At 43.3% G+C, this 22,884-nt stretch overlaps 1 protein-coding gene and 1 pseudogene across 1 annotated transcript; both read left to right on the top strand.

Moving 5' to 3' along the window:
* The first annotated feature begins 1,506 nt into the window (after window positions 1-1,506).
* Window positions 1,507-3,325, top strand: LOC112220639 (neuronal acetylcholine receptor subunit non-alpha-2-like). The gene is made up of 3 exons (XM_042303087.1): window positions 1,507-1,873; window positions 2,234-2,325; window positions 2,849-3,325. The coding sequence occupies exons 1-3, from the start codon at window positions 1,827-1,829 to the stop codon at window positions 3,040-3,042; spliced, it is 333 nt and encodes a 110-aa protein (XP_042159021.1). The 5' UTR covers window positions 1,507-1,826; the 3' UTR covers window positions 3,043-3,325.
* Window positions 3,326-4,666: 1,341 nt separating this feature from the next.
* Window positions 4,667-6,530, top strand: LOC121838627 (annotated as a pseudogene).
* The last annotated feature ends 16,354 nt before the right edge of the window (window positions 6,531-22,884 follow it).

Below are 22,884 nucleotides of genomic sequence, written 5' to 3'. Positions count from 1 at the left end.
CCCGGTTCTCTCACCTGCTACACGTATGCATGAGTGGGTGCACACACACACACACACACACACGCCCATGCAAACACACACACAATTGAGACAGTTCCCAGTTCTCCCACCTGGTGGTCACTCTGTGTCTCCGTTGGTTGTTCTCTCACACTGTGAGACCATGTCAGTCATGGTGCCGCTCACACTCACTGGCCACGGTACATTAGAGAAGTGAGAGGCTCACGTCTGATTGACCGTAGGAACATAGAGAGAGTTAGAGAGAGAGCGAGAGAGAGAGAGCACATACTCAGAGATGGAGATACTGTATGTGTTTCCCAGAGTGTGGTGTGGGGTTAGAGTAAAGCCCATGGGGGACTGCTGAGCTGCTGGGTCAGCAGTGTGTTTGGGTGGGACATGTCAGGCAGGCCCTGTCAGGGGCTCTCAGAGTCTGTGTGTAGTGACACATCATAGAGTCAGAACACTGAGGTTGACTAACTGATGGAACGTGACAGGGTGAACATCAACATAGAAGATCAGTCTTAGACAGACAGAGAGAGAGAGGGAGAGAGAGATGGATGGATGGTGAGAGGAGGGAGGGGGTAAAGATTAAACAGAAAAAACACACCCTACCACACGCAGGCACGCACCCACGCAGGCATACACAAACTTTCTCTCTCTCAATTCAATTCAGTAGACTTTATTGACATGGCAAGTTAAATTAATTACATTGTCAAAGTATACATATAACAAAGAATGGTGGGACCAACAGAAATAAGGCAACAATAATAATATTCCCTCTCTCTACCGTGTCAGAAAAAGGTCAGAAGAGGTTTAAGGTCAGTGAGCTGTGAGATTCCAAAGCACAGAGTCAGCCATCCTTCCCTCTTCCCCCTGAAGCCCCCTTGTCCATAGTAAATAACTTCCTCTCCAAGTAGGCTACACGCAGCTGTCAATCAATAAAGAAAGAGATAAGGCTCTAGCACCACTCACTCTTCTCTTGGAGGACAGGCTGATCCTTAACCTTTTATCGGCTTCCCTTAGGAGGAAGAACTGGTAGACGCGTGTCATGTATTTTATCAAATGAAAGCTACAGAAAATGACATCCAGCCAGACTTCACTGCTTTTAGCGAGCTCTAGCGGACGGTCTGTGACCTGCATGTGGAGAACCACGGCGAGAGAAGCAGACAAACGAACTTCAAAGGAAATAAATCTCACCCCAGCAGCTGCCAAGCGTCAAAAATGTATTTTCTTGGTGAGAAATGTCAGAAGTTCATGTTCACTATACGCATGACTGATGGGTAACCTATATATGCTAACTTTATCATGCTGTTTTCTGAACTATTGCAAATTCCTCAACTTTCCCATAGTGGCAAATAATATAGCCTACCAAGCTAACTCCCGGTGTCTCAGAATATTATCACAACAACGGTTAGGCTACAGTGTTAGTCTACAGTTTCCTCACAGGTGTGCACCCATGCCTGGTAATCTGCCCACCCACACCTGGTAATCTGCCCAGTGCTGTGGATCCGTAGACGTCCCTCTGATTGGTTTAGGATCCTGTTTAAACCCCATTCAAACCCCTCCCTCTTGTCACCGCACGGCGTGCTGGAGAGATTTGCAGAACCGCGGGGGTGCGTCGCCGGGGCCAGTCCGCCACGCAATTAGGGTTTTGTTCTGGAGGAGCTCAAGCGAGGGCTCGTTTTTAATATTATAGATTTTTTTGTCATTAACAACATTCCTATTGTAATTATGAGACTTGTTTATTGCTCAGGTGGTTCTCAAGTCGTTGTCTGTAGCCTAATGCATGATATGAGTTTACAGAAGCCTCCGAGCCATTGAGAATCATCATGAAGTTGCGGACACCTGTCCTCTTTTTGTCTCGGCACCATTCTGGGTGAGTACAGGAATTGGAACCAGTGCATGTCTTGAACAATAAGTAGCCCAATAAATTAGTTCTAAACGTGTGGTGCTTGCGAGGGATAGCCTGTGGAACTGAGAAGTGTGTGACACATTTTTACCTATCCAAGTCACAACGGGAGAAAAATGTAACACATCTGGGCTTACGTAAATGCACAATGTGACATTCCACACGATTCCAATTTCTCATAATCATGCCATCTGACAAACTGGGAGCATTAACTGCACTCGGCCCCTGTGGCGCGCCTGTTTCTTTTGGCACGGGATAAATCTCCGGCGCGAACACGCGCTCCCTCCGTTCTCCTTCATGTCTGGTTCTGTTTCTGCTCACCAACAGGACCGGTCGATGGACATGGAGACAGACGAGGTGTCGGGTGACTGTGTCTCTGAACCCAATATTATCTTTGAAAATAATGGTCATCTTATCTGGTGAATATGCTGAAGTGCAAATGCTGGATGGAATCAAAACGATGTTAAATGTTAGGGCTGACAGATGGGGCGCCAGAGGGTGAATTAACTCTAGCTCCAGGTTAAGGGTCACACACACAATATATATATATAAAGTGTGGGAGAGACAGACAGACCACCAAAAGACACATACTTTCAGCTATACACATCTCCTCTGGAGTTGTTTCAGTTGAGAAGCCAGCTCTCTAGCCTGTCTCTGTCTCCCCCCCACCCCCATTGTTCAACTGTTTGTAATCAGATTCATATTCCACAACCCCTTCTTATGCAACCACAGTAAACACTATCTACAAATCTAAATGAAAATTAGAGACCATTAGTCTGTGGTGCTTAAGAATTTATATTGGAAATAATAGTTTAATTGACAGCTGGTGATACAATGATTGTTTCTTATTAAGCTCTTATACATAACTTAAAGCCTATATTCTACGCCTCTTCTCTCACTCCATTAAACTCCATCTCTTTCCCCCTTCACTCCCATCCCCAGGTGAGTTGGGGTCTCTGGCTGAGATGGAGGACCTCCTGTTGAGGAACCTGTTCCAGGGGTACCAGCGCTGGGTCCGGCCCATCCAGCACGCCAACGACAGGGTCACAGTACGCTTCGGACTCAAGATCTCACAGCTGGTGGACGTGGTGAGGATGCACACTACACCACGTGCACACACACAAACAAGGAATTGAAGCGAAACGCACATACACAGTGACGAAAGACCTTACCGTACAAACAAACAATGAAAGTAATCATAATCAAATCAAATAAAGATTCTAAATATCTTGTCTGAATGGCTTGAGCCATGCACTTTTTAAGCCAGAATTGTAATTCTGTCCCTCTCCATGTTGCTGAAACAAAACGAGCACTGCCACAGTGAAACAGCCCGATTCTGCTGAGCTGTCCAAGGTCCTGACGTAAAGCTGTTGGCCTCCGTAGAACTCACAGAACACGCTCGTTTTCAAGAGGTTACATTTTTTCAGGGCCAGATGTGATAGGCTGAGATGGTAATGGAACAGTCCCGGTCATGGTGTTTTCCTCACCTACACATACACATCAGTCTATGTATTCATCTCTGTCTCTCTGAGGGTAGAGGCCTGTGGTATGTAATTATCAAAAAGGGTTGTTGTGAATACGAACTGACGTTATCATACCAAAGAGAATGAAAGGAGGAGAGATGAGGTTGGAAAATTAATAGAACAAGGAGGATGGGGAAAGAGCAACAGGAGGAGGTATGGTGAGCTAGTGAGAGAAGTGCTCTGCTCCAGGCTGATGAGTGGTACCAGTGTTGCTAGATGTCTGTCCTGTATTTGGTTACAGTTCATCTCTGGACTATGTGATCCCCACAACCTCAAACTCAATCAGACAGCTGATCCCCGCTACTTACACACTTTTCTTCCACGCTCCCTCATTTTCTCTCCATCTGTTAGTCTTGCAAATCAAATCAAATCAAATTTTATTTGTCACATTTAATTTTACATGTTACCATGATTTTGTGCACTAGTTCCGACAATGCAGTAATAACGAGCAAGTAATCTAACCATTCAAATGAGATGGGATAAAGAATATGTACATAGGATATTGAATGAATGATGGTATCCTAGGCAAATACAGAGATGATTCTGTATATACATATGAGATAAGTCTACTCTAAATGATATCTTAAAGTGGCTAGTGATCTGTCTTACATAAGGATGCAGGATGATAAGAACAACATATGAGATGAACAATGTACTTATATAAGGTAGCATTGTTTAAAGTGGCTAGTGATATATTTACATAATTTCCCATCAATTCCCATGATTAAAATGGCTGGAGTAGAGTCAGTGTCATTGACAGTGTGGAGGAAAATCAATGTTAGTGGTGGCTGTTTAACAGTCTGATGGCCTTGAGATAGAAGCTTTTTTCAGTCTGTCCCAGCTTTGATGCACCTGTCTTTCCCTTCTGGATGACAGGGGGTGAACAGGCAGTGGCTAGGGTGGTTGATGTCCTTGATGGGCCTTCCTGAGGATCGGGTGGTGTAGGTGTCCTGGTGTCCTATCTTGCTTACCAGTGTGGTCATTTTCTTCATTTAATTTTACAATCTGATTTTGGAACACTATTGGTCTGCGAGTGCTCCATTCAAATGAGATGGGATAATGAACAGGTCAAAATTTATCCTGAAACAGACATGATTCTGCACCATAATGTCTTCAGACAAGACAGTGTTACATCCACCTAGTTTCCCACTAATAGTTCACATTAATAGACCGTTTTGTTTGATGTTTTCCTAAAATGTATGTTTTATATGCACAATAACCCTGACTCTTATTACTATCCTCCCCCAGTGCTGATGGGCGGTTTGAGGGCTCCCTGATGACCAAAGCCATTGCTAAGTCTAACCGTAGGATCACGTGGACCCCTCCGGCCAGCTACAAGTCAGCCTGCACTACGGACGTCACTTTCCCCTTCGACAGACAAAAACTGCTCCATGAAGTTTGGATCCTGGACATACAATGGTAACATGGTGGACATGATCCTGTTAGATGATTATGTAGACAGGAAGGACTTCTTCGACAACTGAGAGAGGGAGATCCTGAACGCCACGGGGGCCAGAGAAAACCGGCGGGACGGGATGTATTCCTTCCCCTTTATAACATACTCTTTCATTCGGAAACGTCTCTCGCTGTTCTAGACACTTTCTTATTGTTCCGTGTTTCGGTCTGTCGTTCCTGACCTTGCTGGTGTTCTATCATCTGCCAGATGAAGGGGAGAATCTCTGTCTGTCTGTCTTAGAGATCATCCCAACTACCTCCAAGGTCATCCCTCTCATCGGGGAGTATCTCCTCTTCATTATGATCTTCGTCACTCTCTGTCATCGTCACGGTGTTTGCATTCAACATACACCACCACTCCTCAACCTCCTACCACCCCATGTCCCCCTTGGTTTGCTCCCTCTTCCTTCAGAGGCTAGCCAGGATGCTCTGCATGCAGTGCCACACCGACCGGTACCACTATCCAGAGCTGGCACCGGAGAGCCCAGATCTGACGCCCTGGTCTGGGGGCTGGAGAGGGGGGTCAGAGGGGGAGCGGGTAGACCCTCATTAAAGGTTGTGCAGGACTCGAAGTTTGTTGCTCAGGTTCTGGACAGGATATTTCTGTGGGCCTTCCTCACCGTGTCGGTCCTGGGGACCATCCTCATTTTTGCCCTGCATATATTCCTTAGTACTCCTCCCCAGTCCGGTCCTCCTCCCCAGTCCGGTCCCCAGTCCGGTCCTACTTTAACTCATCACCCCTCCCTTGTTGGGAATCCAGCACCCCCCTCTAACTACCTTCCCCTCCCCAGTCCGGACCCAGGACCCCCCCACTCAGCACCCCCTGCCGATTCACCCTCTGATGCTAATTCCCCAAACTGAGGCCAGGACACCCTACCAACAATTTAACCCTGACCTCCAGCCTGGATCTATAGCCCCTCCGTCTCAAGTTTCTGCTGAACCTTTCAGCCAACTTGCTATGGTTAGACTCAACCCCATACAGTTGAGCTATGCCCTCACTTCCCCTGCCAAACCTCGAGTCAGAATAGCACATCTCCTTGCTATAGAGCCTTTACTCACGTTTACATATTACACTGACATAGTTCACTCAATGCACAGAAAATAAATGACAAATATTAGCTTGTTCTTAAGCACAAACTTTGACTGAAATACTTTGAATTAGTGTAATATTTACAATATATTCTCTGTAGTTACTGTATATACCAAGAACATTTTACTTAGTTCTGCCTGACTTTGTCTCAATAGACTCCTCAAAACCATTATCACCTTGTGGCCCAACTATTGTGTTCTTAGTTAGTGTAACTTAGTTAGTCTGTGAGTAGAATGGCGGCGGCATCCAGGCCACTCTGATCGGAAGATCACTGTTCTATTGGTGTTCGTCGAGGGACCTCATTAGCAAGGGATTGTTTGGGTTCTGTTTTTTAATTTTATTTGGGTTTTGTGTCCTTTGACTTATTTCATACTAGTTTGAGCACTTCATCAACTAGTTAATGATAATAAGCTATTATTCAAGTACAATGTATAGACAACTTTCCCCCCCAACTGAGGTCAGGTATGTGATTACTGTTTTGAGTATGAGCGCAACACAGTGAATCAACTCAATTGTTCCGGATGTACGTCAAATCAGAATAAAGAGATTTTAAATACCGAAAGTTTGTATTTCATCATGCAGTATTGAATGTCTAAATCACTTCATTTGGATTCGCTTGGAACTGTTTAGAACGCTCATAGTGATGTGGATGTTACAGACCAGATGAACGTGATAGTTTTAAATGTAGCATTATTGTATTCCACTAGGGGGCAACCTTGGTATGGCAATGATTATCAGGTGTCTCCTACACAGCAAAGTTTTTGCTGTTGGCCTAAATATGGGAGCTATTTATTTTGTCTTCTCAATCCTTTGGTCCTGAATCTTCACAGCATGTAATACATGTTATCTCTCACACACTGATACTCTCACACACTTTTGCATGTCATGCACACAAACACACACATATCCAATAGGAAAAAATGTGTTTCTCAATAAGGAATCATTCTATGAAATAAAATGCCAACAGTCACAACTACGATCAGGCTGCAAGTAGTCTCGTGATAAGAGCACTGAGCCAGTAACTGAAAGGTCGCTGGTTCGAAATACCCGAGCGACAATGTGACGAATTGGTGGATGTGCACGGCGCTTAACCCTCATTATCTCCAGGGGCGCTGTACTACTATGGCTGACCCTGTAAAACAACACATTTCACTGCACCTATCAGGTGACAAAATGTTTTATCATTAGCCATAGAAGTCAGTTTCTCCTGGGCTTGTATACTCATTTCAAGGTAAAGAACCAACTGATAATACATTATAAAATCCTGAATTAATTCTTAACTCTTAGTTCAAAACCGTTTGAGCCGATGCTATATTTATCATACCATTACATTTAAAACTTAAATTGTGATGTCAGACTGTTCGTCTAGTACAATCTTTTTTCCCCCTCTGGGATATTCCCTCCTTTCTTCCCAAATGCCACCACATTGGTGCATTCTTCCTCAGAAGTGGTCGAGAAAGGATTTGAAACTGGCGAAGGCAGCTGTGTTTGGAGGCCTGGTGAATCACTACCAAGCGATATGTGGACAGGTACAGGCCACTATTTGGGTATAATTCCTGTCCCTTTGGTGAGATCTGTGGCGTCCCAGTTGATTTGTATTGACTTTATTTTAGGTGGTAGATCACCTTTAATATTGCAAATTGCGGCTTCCATAAATATGCCTTCGGAAAGTATTCAGACATCTTGACTTTTTCCACATTTTGTTAGGTTGGAGCCTTATTCTAAAATTCCCTCATCAATCTACACACAATACCCCATAATGACAAAGCAAAAACAGGTTTAGACATTTGTAATTTATTTAAAAAAAAGAATTATCACATTTACCTAAGTATTCAGTACTTTGTTGAAGCACCTTTGGCAGCGATTATAGCCTTGAATCTTCTTGGATATGACACTTTTATTTACTTAACCTTTATTTAACTAGGAAAGTCAGTTAAGAACAAATTCTTATAATGACAGCCTACCAAAAGGCAAAAGGCCTTCTGCGGGGGCTGGGATTAAAAATGAAAATAAATAAATCTAAGGCAAAGCATACATCACGACAAGAGAGACAACACTATACAAAGAAAGACCTAAGACAACAACAGAATGGTAGCAACACATGACAGCAGCACAGGTTACAAACATTATTGGGCACAGACAACAGCACAAAGGGCAAGAAGGGTGAGAACAATAAATGACGCAAAGCAGCCACAACTGTCAGTAAGAGTTTACTCAACTGACACTACAAGCTTGGCACACCTGAATTTGGGGAGTTTCTCCCATTCTTCTCTGCAGACCCTCTCAAATTCTGTCAGGTTGCATGGGGAGCGTTGCTGCACAGCTATTTTCAGGTCTCTCCAGAGATGTTCGATCGGGTTCAAGTCCGGGCTCTGGCTGGTCCACTCAAGGACATTCAGAGACTTTTACTGAAGCCACTCCTGCGTTGTCTTGGCTATGTGCTTAGGGTCATTGTCCTGTTGGAAGTTGAATCTTCACCTCAGTCTGAGGTCCTGAGCGCTCTGGAGCAGGTTTTCATCAAGGTTCTCGCTATACTTTTCTCCGATCATCTTTACCTCGATCCTTACTAGTCTCCCAGTCCCTGATGCTGAAAAACAACATGATGCTGCCACCACCATACTTCACCATAGGGATGATGCCAGGTTTCCTCCGGATGTGACGCTTGACATTCAGGCCAAAGAGTTCAATCTCGGTTTCATCAGACCAGAGAATATAGTTTCTTATGGTCTGAGAGTCTTTAGATTCCGTCTTGACACTCTACCATAAATGCCTGATTGGTGGAGTGCTGCAGAGATGGTTGTCCTTCTGGAAGGTTCTCCCATCTCCTTCTGGAAGGTTCTCCTATAGAGCTCAATTTTTATGGAATGGTCTGCCTACCCATGTAAGAGACGCAAACTCGGTCTCAACCTTTAAGTCTTTACTGAAGACTCATCTCTTCAGTGGGTCATATGATTGAGTGTAGTCTGGCCCAGGAGTGGGAAGGTGAACGGAAAGGCTCTGGAGCAACGAACCACCCTTGCTGTCTCTGCCTGGCCGGTTCCCCTCTTTCCACTGGGATTCTCTGCCTCTAACCCTATTACAGGGGCTGAGTCACTGGCTTACTGGGGCTCTTTCATACCGTCCCTGGGAGGGGTGGGTCACTTGAGTGGGTTGAGTCACTGATGTGATCTTCCTGTTTGGGTTGGCGCTCCCCCCTTGGGTTGTGCCGTGGCGGAGATCTTTGTGGGCTATACTCGGCCTTGTCTCAGGATGGTAAGTTGGTGGTTGAAGATATCCCTCTAGTGGTGTGGGGGTTGTGCTTTGGCAAAGTGGATGGGGTTATATCCTTCCTGTTTGGCCCTGTCCGGGGGTGTCCTCGGATGGGGCCACAGTGTCACCTGACCCCTCCTGTCTCAGCCTCCAGTATTTATGCTGCAGTAGTTTATGTGTCGGGGGGGCTAGGGTCAGTTTGTTATATCTGGAGTACCTCTCCCTTCCTATTCGGTGTCCTGTGTGAATTTAAGTGTGCTCTCTCTAATCTCTCTCGGAGGACCTGAGCCCTAGGACCATGCCTCAGGACTACCTGACATGGTGACTCCTTGCTGTCCCCAGTCCACCTGGCCGTGCTGCTGCTCCAGTTTCAACTGTTCTGCCTTATTATTATTGGACCATGCTGGTCATTTATGAACATGTGAACATCTTGGCCATGTTCTGTTATAATCTCTACCTGGCACAGCCAGAAGAGGACTGGCCACCCCACATAGCCTGGTTCCTCTCTAGGTTTCTTCCTAGGTTTTGGCCTTTCTAGGGAGTTTTTCCTAGCCACCGTGCTTCTACATCTGCATTGCTTGCTGTTTGGGGTTTTAGGCTGGGTTTCTGTACAGCACTTTGAGATATCAGCTGATGTACGAAGGGCTATATAAATACATTTGATTTGATTTTGATTTGATCTCCGCAGAGGAACTCTGGATCTCTATCAGAGTGACCATTGGGTTCTTGGTCACCTCCCTGAGGGAGCCGGGAGGCCAGCTCTAGGAAAAGTCTTGGTGGTTCTACACATCTTCCATTTAAAAATGATTTACAAACTGTGTTCTTGGGGACCTTCAATGCTGCAGAAATGTTTGAGAAACTTCCCCAAATATGTGCCTTAACACAATCCTGTCTCGGATCTCTACAGACAATTCCTTCGACCTCATGGCTTGGTTTTTGCTCTGACACGTACTGTCAACTGTGGGACCTCATATAGACGGGTGTGTGCTTTTCCAAATCATGTCCAATCAATTGAATATACCATAGGTGGACTCCAATCAAGTTGTAGAAACGTCTCAAGGATGATCAATGGAAACATGAGCTCAATTTCGAGTCTCATAGAAAAGGGTCTGAATACTTATGTAAATGAGGTGTTTCAGTTTTAGATTTTTAATAGAACATTTGCATACATTTCATACACATTTTTGCTTTTTCATAATGGGGTATTGTGTGTAGACTGATGAGGGAAAACGTCAATTTAATCTATTGGTGGCAAATCTGATGGCCGAATGGTAAAGCACATCTAGCCGCTCAAGAGCACCCTTACCTGCTGATCTATAAATTCTGTCTCCGTAGTCTGGCATGGGTAGGATGGTCATCTGAATCAGGCTTAGTTTGGCAGCTGGGGTGAAAGAGGAGCAATTACGATAGAGGAAACCAAGTCTAGATTTAACATTAGGCTGCAGCTTTGATATGTGCTGAGAGAAGGACAGTGCACCGTCTAGCAATACTCCCAAGTAGTTGTATGAGGTGGCTACCTCAAGCTCTAAACCCCCAAAGGTAGTAATAACACCTGTGGGGAGAGGGGCATTCTTCTAACCAAACCACATGAACTTTGTTTAGGAGGTGTTCAGAACGAGGTTAAGGGTAGAGAAAGCTTGTTGGACACTAAGAAAGCTTTGTTGTAGAGCATTTAACACAAAATCTGGGGAGGGGCCAGCTGAGTATAAGACTCTTTCATCTGGATATAAAGGGATGTGAGAGCTTCCTACTGCCTGAGCTATGTTGTTGATGTAAATTGAGAAGAGCATGGGGCTTAGGATCGAGCCTTGAGGTACTCCCTTGGTGACAGGCAGTGGCTGAGACAGCAGATTTTCTGACTTTATACACTGCACTCTTTAAGAAATGTAGTTAGCAAACCAGCCCAAAGACCCTTCAGAGACACCAATACTCCTTAGCCGGCCCACAAGAATGGAATGGTCTACCGTATCAACAGCTTTGGCCAAGTTAATAAAAATAGCAGCACAATATTGCTTAGAATAAAGGGCAATGGTGACATCATTAAGCACCTTTATGGTTTCAGTGACACATCCATAACCTGAGTGGAAACCAGATGACAAACCTGAGAGAATACTATAGACATCAAGAAAGCCAGTCTGTTGATTATTGAGTTCCACTTTTGATAAACAGGGCAAAATAGAAATAAGCCTATATCAGTTAGGATCAGCTTGATGTCCCCTTTAAATAAAGGGCGAACCGTGGCTGCCTTCCAAGTAATGGGAACCTCCCCAGAAAGAGACAGGCTTGGTGATGATAGGGGCAGCAACCTTAAAAGAGAAAGCATCTAAACCATGACCAATATGTTTTTTTGGGGTCAAGATTAAGGAGCTCCTTTAGCACCTCGGACTTAGTGACTGCCTGTAGGGAGAATCTTTGTAGTGGGGTAGGGGAAAAAGAGGGAGAAGCATCGGGGAATAGTCGCATTAGACAGGGTGAGGAAGGGGTGAGGAAATGTTGGACGGGCAAGGAGGCATGGCTGAGTCAAATAGGAATCCTGACTTAATGAAGGGGTGATTAAAGAGCTCAGCCATGTGCTTCTTGTCAGTATCAACCACATCAATACATTAAGGGACATTGACAGCTGTGAGGAGGATAGTTTATTCTCCAGGTCTTTAAATGTTTAATCGTCACCTCGATCGGTCTCATTCTGATTGTCATAAGTACTTGGTTATCTGCACGAACCCTAGCTATTAAGTTGAATCAGCAATACACAAATTGGCTTAATTATGTATTTACTAAATATCTAAATAATCACGCAGAATTACAAATATATACCCAGAATAGATCACACATCGATTACTAATCATGTCATGAAAAGCCCCTAGTGGGCTAACCCGATATGACTACTGGTTACATAAAGGAAAGGGGTTGGGTTTGAATGAAAGAGCGGGAAGACTTAGGCACAAAGGAATTGGGTCTCTATTGGACCTTGAGAAGCTATGCTACTGTAAATACAGAATCTTATGCATTCTAATAACCGCCCATTCAGAAAAGGAAAATGCAAGATATTTATATTTACTCTGAGCTGAGCTGCGCTTCGATAGATGGGTCGAAGATGGAAGACTGGTTTACCCAGCAGAGATCGCCATTGTCCTTTGAAGAATGTTTCTGGTCGTAGTATTGTAGAACGGATACGTTAAAGTACCCTGTCGATTTTCGGAGATTGTCTGTCCTTTCCTTGGCCACATACGTTTACAGCTGCAGCTGATATTTTGACGTCTAGGATGTATCACTCCTTTAGTAAATAATCATTCAAAGTTCATACCAAGTTGCCATAATCAATTGTGCTGCATTCTGGCTGGTTGAGTTGAAATTCACCATTCTTGTGTGGTGATTATCACCTCCATGTTGAAAAAGAGAAGGGCGTGTTTCATAGTTCTCAACCAATGTCTGTTCACTTGGATGTGGCCACTGAGTGAGCATAAGTTTACTTATGAAAACAATTCTCTCATTTAGAAGCTAAAATTACATTTAATCTTTTCACAAATAGTTTCATATTTAAACATTTAAATTGCACAACAATTCCATGTGAATCTGATAACTAGAATGTGTAGACTTTCCAAAATACTATTTATGTCATCCTATAATCAGATCTGTCCCAGACACCAACTGATCTGACATCATATTATTTAAATACCAACGGACACTTTCAACTGGTTGAGAAAGGGAAATATTGTTCCATTCCCCAACCTTTTGTGTTACCATACTCTCCCTATGTTAACAAAGGGCTTTCCAAGAGTCCATTCTGTAGAGTGGAGAGAAACGGGAGAAAGGTATTTATGGGGGTGTCATAAACCTCACCCAACAGGGCAACATCATGACAGTGTATTTAAATACTCAAATGTTTAGTATTTGGTCCCACATTCCTTACACACTGACTTCATCAAGCGTGTGATGCTACAAACTTGTTGGGTGCATTTACAGCTTGTTTTGGTTGTGTTTTCGGATTATGTTTTGTCCAATAGATATTGCTGACCTATAGTTATTATCATTATTAGATACAATGCTAATCCTCTTACACTGTTTAAGCAAGCAGAGCCGTTCACACTTTAAAACATGTAGAATGATCAGGAATAGTGTGCTAATAATTTGCTAACTTTTATATCTTTTTTTGTCCACCATCCACTTTCATGGGATCATCATTTCCAACATTCTATTCTATTCACTGTAAACAATGTCACTTTTGACACAAATCAGCTACTTTGACCATTTCCCAACTTAAAATTCTTTAAAACTTTTATAAACTACAACTATATAAATGAGCATAAATTTGACTAAAATAACCCATCAACAGTAACCCTTGAACTGTTCAAGCTAGAGACACCAAACCAACTTTTAGGCTATCCTATCCACTGCTCCAAAATACTTTCAAAGAGATGAAGCAATTCACACAATTCTTCTTCATGGAAAATTACCATCTAGTTTGGTTTAAATGTTTACATTTAAACATTTTCTGATACACATGTTCAAATTGAATAGGCCTAATAGAAAATAGGTGTACATTTTTCAATATATATTTTTTCTACCGTGTAAAATTTCTGTTTTGATATTGTTTTCCAATTTTCTAATCTACTTATTTTCTAATCTAAAAAATGTAAGTAAAAATATTAGTGTGGCTGGGAAAACGGGGATTTCTAAAAGTCTGTGGTTCAAGGGGACACTACCTCTTCGGTGCAGGGGAGATTAGTGTTGCCAATACTATACACTGTAAAGTGGTAAGCTAAGTTAATGTGGTCCTCTAGGAGGTGAAGTCATACACACACACACGTATGCACGCACGCACGCACGCATGCACACACACACACACGCACACGCACACACACACGGTATCCCCGAAGCAATGCTATACAGGCTAGCAGTCTAACAGCCATGGTGCGTTGTCAGGACACCGATGACAGTCTTGGTAGCCTACAATCACTGACTGTGAAAATACATGGAGTTGCTTATCAGTCCTTGTCAGCTGCCCTTCGCTATATATAATGTTATCCTCAATCCCCTGCATATGCCAACACCTTGCATAGTATCTTATTCTAACAGCTAGGCCAGCTGTGTGTAACCTAATGGCATGGTGTTTTATTCACACTTCAAGTAGCCTCGCAGGCCTAGGTTTACAGACTATTATCTTGTGAATGCAACCTATGCACAGTTTCAGTTTCTAAATTGAGATTCAAAACTGCTCTCAACAACATCTGGTATTTTGCCAGCCAGGAAAATTAGAGGAACAATGATTACAAAAAATATATACATCTAACTCCCTTCCAGCCAATCACAAAGTAACACAGGCTATCACATGACCTCAAGAGAAGAAGCAAGAGACAGTAGTGATCACTGAGAAGTCATATTTACTAACTCTTCTAAGAAAGGAGTCTTCTTTGATATTACACCTGATCAAGCACAATGTGGCACGATGCCACTGTACCACCACAGTCAACGGTCAGTTTGAACTGTTTGACATACTTTGATCACTTGCGAACCTAATTAGTGGAATACAGGATAGGGGGTAACATTAGCTAGCTAGAATAGGTTTTTTAAAAAAGAAGATAAAAAAAGCTTGTGATCTCGTTGCTAACATAGCTGCTTTTCAACTGCAACCAAAACACTTGGGATAACTAAAACTTAAAGAAACTGTAACACATTGGTTGATAATTAATTTGATTTAATCAGAGGAACCAAAACAGCACAAAACAGGCTTCTTAAGGAAGTAGCTAGCTATGCTAGCAACAGTTTACCCCATACCATGGCCTGGTTAGCCAAATCCAGATGTTGAGATGTGTTGACATGCAGCCATGGTTTACCCCCAGTCCCATATAGTACGTAGCTACACAGTTATTTTGCAACCAGGCTGTGCCCTGCCTCCTAGAGTTTGTTTAGCAGACTCAGTTTAAAAGTGAGCAAAAGCAATGAAATGTTTTGACATCCTCCAACATCTACATCATTTGGTCAGATTTAAAGACTAATAAACTTGACAACTTGCCCGAAGTTTGTCAGTGAGATCTTGTTCTTCTTTTCTTTTTTTCGTGAATTGAGGGAGTTGAAAGGAGACACATTTAAGAGAACTTATACATTGATCAATGTGCGACTATTCCATGGTTGTTTCTCAGGAGCAACATTTGAGATACAGTATTTGCGAAATTGCTCTAAATCTCTCTTTGGTGTTGAATAATACTCTGTTTTGTCTAGGAGACATGAAGATCATACAAAAAGAGATCTCATCCTTGATTTTCCTTTCCTATGGGATGTCCCCAGACATGTCCCCACACATGCACACACTCATGCAGAAACACACGCATACAGTACGCACAGCCACTATATTATAAAAAGTAGACACCTTGCCAGAGTGCATGCAAGACAAAGACAATGAAAAGGAAAAAAATCATAAATGATGTAGGATGCTTATTTTTAGCTCTCTGTATAGGTGTCTTAGAAAAACTGCACTGTACGCCCTTCAATTCAGTCACTTGTAACATGCATTGAACATACTCTCAGCAAAGTGTAAAGCTCCCAGGTCCAACACTCTGCTGACATTGTATACAACACACAGGTAAATCACATTTTGAGCTATTTTTCTTTCTTTCTCTTCCTCCCCATCTCTCTCTTCCCTCTCCTCCACATGTTACCTTGACCTTTTCACTCTGAGTGTGTGTGATAGTTCTACCCTTTCCCAGACACCTCATAATAACTCTGTTAAAATATGAAGATAGCCAAGCGCCGCCACTACACTCAGTAGCACTGTCAAAACTGTCAACAACAAAAAAATATTACAACATCTGTAAAGAAGTGCTGTACACACGGCAGCCACGATATGTTTACAATGACGCATTGGTAATAAGCCAATATTTGGGCGACCAAATGAGAAAATGTTGGTGTGAGCATTTGAAATAAGATCAGGATCAAAAGAGCAAGTTCAAAAATGTTAGCTAGGTAGTCCAACATTCTCTCCGACATGCAACCATCCCAGAGACAGGGGAGAAAGGATGGTGATCCTGCTGCTTCTGCCAGCCAGCTAACCAGCCATATTCCAATCAGTTGCACCTGATTCATCCTAGCTAGTCAAAATACAGAGTAATAAGCAAGCATTTTGGCAATATTGATGACAGTTTGGAAACTGGAGGTTGGCTGTGTGTGTCTGACCAGTACTGTCCCAGAGCTTGGGGAAGTGTGTGTCTGACCAGTACTGTCCCAGAGCTTGGGGAAGTGTGTGTCTGACCAGTACTGTCCCAGAGCTTGGGGAAGTGTGTGTTTGACCAGTACTGTCCCAGAGCTTGGGGAAGTGTGTGTCTGACCAGTACTGTCCCAGAGCTTGGGGAAGTGTGTGTTTGACCAGTACTGTCCCAGAGCTTGGGGAAGTGTGTGTCTGACCAGTACTGTCCCAGAGCTTGGGGAAGTGTGTGTCTGACCAGTACTGTCCCAGAGCTTGGGGAAGTGTGTGTCTGACCAGTACTGTCCCAGAGCTTGGGGAAGTGTGTGTTTGACCAGTACTGTCCCAGAGCTTGGGGAAGTGTGTGTCTGACCAGTACTGTCCCAGAGCTTGGGGAAGTGTGTGTTTGACCAGTACTGTCCCAGAGCTTGGGGAAGTGTGTGTCTGCCTCGTGCGGCAGGTGTGCGAGACAACATTCCCAGCATCATAGCATAAGTATCAGTGAATCGCGATGATGTATGAAATACTAGTGATAGTGTAATCAATGTGTAATAACTGCATAAACAATTAATGAACGTGTTAAATTGTTATGTGACGTGCAATTACATTCATGTCCTGATTCATGTCCTGACGTGTGAAATTTATTTTTTTGACACGCGCATACTCAAACGGAGTTCCATACTCCTTGGCCTGGTTATGTCATGGCAGTCAGTGCAGATCAACATGTGCTTGTTTCAGAACCATGTGTGGGTGTATTTCATCTGTTTTTTCACTGAGTGCTGATTTGGGATCAGTTGTGCCTTTTAGATCACAATGAATAAGATGACATGGACACAGGAGACCTGACCCTAGATAAGCACTCCTACTCTGACAGGCTTGATACATTCACCCCTGGGACCAGTAAAACCCCCAGTCCCAAGCATCAAAGTCACAGAGCCTCAGACACACACATCAAAACTAACCTGACCCCATTCCATCACATCCCAAGGTTATGAGGGATGCGCCCAGGCCATGTTAAAGCCAGGGCTGTTTTACGTGTCTGTATGTTTGCGTGTGGACATAGATCAGGTGCAGCTTAGTTTGCATGTGTGTGTGTGCTGTGTGTATGTACATAATGTCGGTGCGTGTGTATGTGTGTGTGTCCGTGTTTGTGTTTGTCGCCCACTCGGACTCATGCAGTGGAGGAGATCTTCGAGGGCGATACTAAGCCTTGTCTCAGGGTAGTAGGTTGGTGGTTTGTTGATATCGATCTGGTACACCACTGGTGCTGCGCTTTGGCAAAGTGGATGGCATTATATCCTGCCTGGTTGTCCCTGTCCAGGGGTATCTCTCTCTCTCTCTCTCTCTCTCTCTCTCTCTCTCTCTCTCTCTCTCTCTGTCTCTGTCTCTGTCTCTGTCTCTGTCTCTGTCTCTGTGTGTGTGTGAAAACACATTATCTGTGTGACTGTCCTGGTCAGTCTGTTAAAAGTAAGTAAACATCTCATGCAGGCAGGGGATAGTGGAGAAAGGCAAACACTAGGCTACTGGAGAGTGGACTACACACTAGTCTACTGGAGAGTGGACTACACACAAGGCTACTGGAGAGTAGACTACTCTCTATGCGACTGGAGAGTAGAATACCACACTATGCTACTGGAGAGTGGACTACACACAAGGATACTGGAGAGTACATGACACTCTATGCTACTGGAGAATAGACTACACACTAGGCTACTGGAAAGTAGACTACACACTAGGATACTGGAGAGCAGACTACACTCTATGCTACTGGAGAGTAGAATACCACACTATGCTACTGGAGAGTGGACTACACACAAGGATACTGGAGAGTAGACTACACACGAGGTACTGGAGAGTAAACTACACACTAGTCTACTGGAGAGTAGACTACACACTAGGATAATGGAGAGTGGACTACAAACTAATATACTGGAGAGTGGACAACACACTAGGCTACTGGAGAGTAGACTACACATTACGATACTGGAGAGTGGATTACACACTAGGATGCTGGAGAGTGGACTACACACTAGGATACTGGAGAGTAAACTACACACTAGGATACTGGAGAGTGGACTACACTCTATGCTACTGGAGAGTAGACTACACACCAGGCTACTGGAGTGTGGACTACACACTAGTCTACTGGAGAGTAGACTACACACAAGGATACTGGAGAGTAGACTTCACACTAGGATACTGGAGAGTAGACTTCACACTAGGATACTGGAGAGTAGACTTCACACTAGGATACTGGAGAGTGGACTACACATTAGTCTAATGGAGAATAGACTACACACTAGTCTACAGCAGAGTGGACTACACACTAGGATACTGGAGAGTAGACTACACCCTAGGATACTGGAGAGTGGACTACACACTAGGATACTGGAGAGTGGACTACACAGTAGGCTACTGGAGAGTGGACTACACACTAGGATACTGGAGAGTAGCGGACACACTAGGATACTGGAGAGTAGACTACACACCAGGTTATTGGAGAGTAAACTACACACTAGGATACTGGAGAGTAAACAACACACTAGGATACTGGAGAGTGGACTACACAGTAGACTACTGGAGAGTTAACTACACACTAGGATACTGGAGAGTAAACTACACACTAGGATACTGGAGAGTGGACTACACACTAGGATACTGGAGAGTAAACTACACACTAGGATACTGGAGAGTAAACTACACACTAGGATACTGGAGAGTGGACTACACAGTAGACTACTGGAGAGTTAACTACACACTAGGATACTGGAGAGTAAACTACACACTAGGATACTGGAGAGTTAACTACACACTAGGATACTGGAGAGTGGACTACACACTAGGATACTGGAGAGTGGACTACACACTAGGCTACTGGAGAGTGGACAACACACTAATCTAATGGAAAGTGGACCACACACTAGGCTCTTCCCTCCCTCCACCTTGCTCATTCTCTCTTCCCTACCTCCATTCTCTCCTCCCTTCTTCCACCTTACTCATTCTCTCACTTATCTGACTTTTAATCTCTCATATTTTCCCCCTCTTTCTCTACACCTCTATAAAGCACCTGATCTCCTCTCTCTCTCTCTCACACACACACACACACACACACACACACACACACACACACACACACACACACACACACACACACACACACACACACACACACACACACACACACACACACACACACACACACACACACACACACACACACACACACACACACACACACACACAAGGGGATAAGGCGTGGCCGGAGGAGGGAGCAAATTGGGACGAATTCTCCTGGTGTTTGGTGCGTTAGTGACACTAGAAGAGGAAACAGGCACACACACACACTTTACCACATCCCAAGACAGATTGACCAGACAGAGCAATTTATACCTGCAAAAGACGTCTAGATTCAGACAGACAGGACAGACAAGACGCAGACAGAGACAAAGAGAGAACTCATCATCTATCAACTCCAGACTTCGTTGTACCAGTCAGTTGCGCAGCGCTCTCGTCACATCTGGCTCCTACTCCATCTGGCTCCTACTCCATCTGGCTCCTACTCCCCCCAATTGTTAGACTACTACTGTCTGTGTGCACTGGGCATCATGGTGCTTGTCTGTCAGTGTGCACACAAAAACAAGCCATCCTGCTGGTATCAAGACAACCAAACTGGAAAATAGCAAGAAGAAACATGTCACTTTAGTTTTTCTCTAGAAGATCTATGATTACACAAAATAAAGTACACGGGGCAACTCCAGCCTGAGATAAAGAAAGAGAGAGAGCACATTTGGTATATTGCGCAGTGTTTCCCTCCACCGCTTATCGGATTCTATTCCTGATTAAATTATTTATGGAACAGCATAAATAGGTCAGTTGATTACTGTATAAGCCCTGCTGAGGCAAAAGTAAGATAAACAGACCTAAATTAAGTTGATTAATACCAGGAATCAAAAATCACTTTGATACACGTTGCCATAACATGCTACATTGGCCAAAGCTACATTGGCCAAAGCTTGGTAGTATTACAAAAAAACTCTAGGCCTAGGTGTTGCAGACTATTTACTCCATTCCTCAGTTTTTCATTAGCCTAGGCTACAAAAGTTTGTTAGGCTACAAATTTGTTCAGCTGTGAAAATATTAGGCCTACCCAGGTTCCCCCTTTATATCCTAATGACTTTGTAACTGCTCTAAACAGTTGTCCACTACAACAAATCATCACTGGCACCCTAATTTACAGAAAGACCCACATGATGTATGGTTAGTGAAGTAGAAGACCTTGAAACATTTCTTGTAAAAAAATGCCCAAATGACTCCTATGCAATCAACTGTTTAATCAACAAGAAGCTTCAAACAATGAGATCATGGAAAGACATCTGACCATGATGGGGAGGGTCCACACCCAGCTAGCACATTTGGTTCCTTGGAACATACATGTTTGGTTTCCCATTGATTTTGGGAATGAAGCCATACGTCTCCTAATGTGTAAAATTGAACATTCTTTAAATGTTTTGAGCATGGAGGTGTAAATTCTGCCTTTTCTGGGAACCATATTTTTAGGTTGCAGGGAGGTTCTGAGAACATTTTGCTATGAAAGTTTTCCTGGGAGATTTTATAAACGTTCTGAGAATGGAAATGATAGGTTATTTGGAGGATTTTTAATAACTTCTTTAAAACGTTCACTGAATGTTTCGATAAGACTTTTAATAACACTGCTAGCTTGGTTTGGGTTCATTGTTTCTGAACGTCAAGCACAGATGGGACAAATGGAAATGAATTTGCTTAGGCATTAATCTATGATCTTCTGTTCTCGATCCATGGAATTAGTCCACTGCGCCACTAGGATAGAGCTAGCATGCCATGTTTAAAAAAAACTCATGCAAAGCAGTTTAGTCTGTTCAAACAGACCCCATCTAACAGGAAACACTCATAAAAAGAGGATACAGAGAGTTTTGTTGACGTTGAGAATGGAATGCATATGTTTTTAAATAACATTTTTAGAACTTTCTTTGAATGTTACTAATGTTTTTGGTTTTTTTTTTATGGAAAGATTTCTTCATGTTCTGAGAACATGACTTTAAATAGAACCACGAGGAAACCTGCAGAAAACATTATACTGAGGTACTGAAATTCAAACAGATGAACGTTGTTTCTTAACGTTCTCTGAACGTTTGGAGTACATGACTATAGAACCATGATGAAACCTGTAAAAACACTATGCTGAAGTACTGAAATTTCCACAGAAGAATTTTGTTTCTTAACATTCTTTAGAACATTAGTTTATATAGAACCATCTGTAGGAAATGTTATGCTGAAGTACTGAAATTCCCACCTAAGAATCATATGGCTCGCAGAATGGTATGTGCTAGCTGGGTATCCTGCACCATTCCCAGACTGTTGTGGGAAAGCTGTATGCAAAATAGGACAATTACGCTCTCACCAAGCTCTAAGAAACATATTGCTTTCAGAATGTTATACTAGATGGGCATAGACTTGAATATCAGTGACTTTTTTGTACTCAAGGATCCTGATGTGTTCCCCATTGATAAAAACTTGTCCCAGACTATTCAGACCAATGCGGTAGAATCCAGCAGGAGGAATGAAGGTCTCAGAGATGTCTCCTTTGGCCAAAGTGTCCTAAAACAGTCCTGCTGACCAGCCGTGTATAATGGACCCGAAAGATAGCTGGACATACGTTTGTTCTTTGATGGCTGGCGTCAAAGTTAAAATCAGACAGCTAAATTGTGCATCTGCAGCTTTTTCTCTGTTCTCTACGGCAAAGGCGGCTTTTACATTTTTTTTTATTTCACCTTTATTTAACCAGGTAGGCTAGTTGAGAACAAGTTCTCATTTACAACTGTGACCTGGCCAAGATAAAGCAAAGCAGTGCGACAAAAACAACAACACAGAGTTACACATGGGATAAACAAACGTACAGTCAATAACAATAGAAAAATCTGTATACAGTGTGTGCAAATGAAGTAAAGAGGTAAGGCCAATAGTGGCGAAGTAATTACAATTTAGCAATTTACACTGGAGTGATATGTGCAGATGAGGATCTGCAAGTCGAAATACTGGTGTGCAAAAGAGCAGAAACAAAAAACAAATATGGGGATGCAGTAGGTAGTTGGTTGGATGGGCTATTTACAGATGGGCTGTGTACAGGTGCAGTGATCGGTAAGCTGCTCTGACAGCTGACGCTTAAAGTTAGTGAGGGAGATATAGTCTCCAACTTCAGTGATTTTTGCAATTCGTTCCAGTAATTGGCAGCAGAGAACTGGAAGGAAAGGCGGCGAAAGCAGGTGTTGGATTTGGGGATGACCAGTGAAATATACCTGCTGGAGTGCGTGCTATGGGTGGGTGTTGCTCTGGTGACCAGTGAGCTGAAATAAGGCAGAGCTTTACCTAGCAAAGACTTATAGATGACCTGGAGCCAGTGGGTTTTGCGACGAATATGTAGCGAGGACCAGCCAACGAGAGCATACAG

The sequence above is a fragment of the Oncorhynchus tshawytscha genome, linkage group LG21, assembly GCF_018296145.1.
Source record: "Oncorhynchus tshawytscha isolate Ot180627B linkage group LG21, Otsh_v2.0, whole genome shotgun sequence".
NCBI lineage: Eukaryota > Metazoa > Chordata > Actinopteri > Salmoniformes > Salmonidae > Oncorhynchus > Oncorhynchus tshawytscha.
The sequence above is the reverse complement of the archived record's forward strand: the minus strand, read 5'-3'. Positions and strand labels throughout refer to the sequence as shown.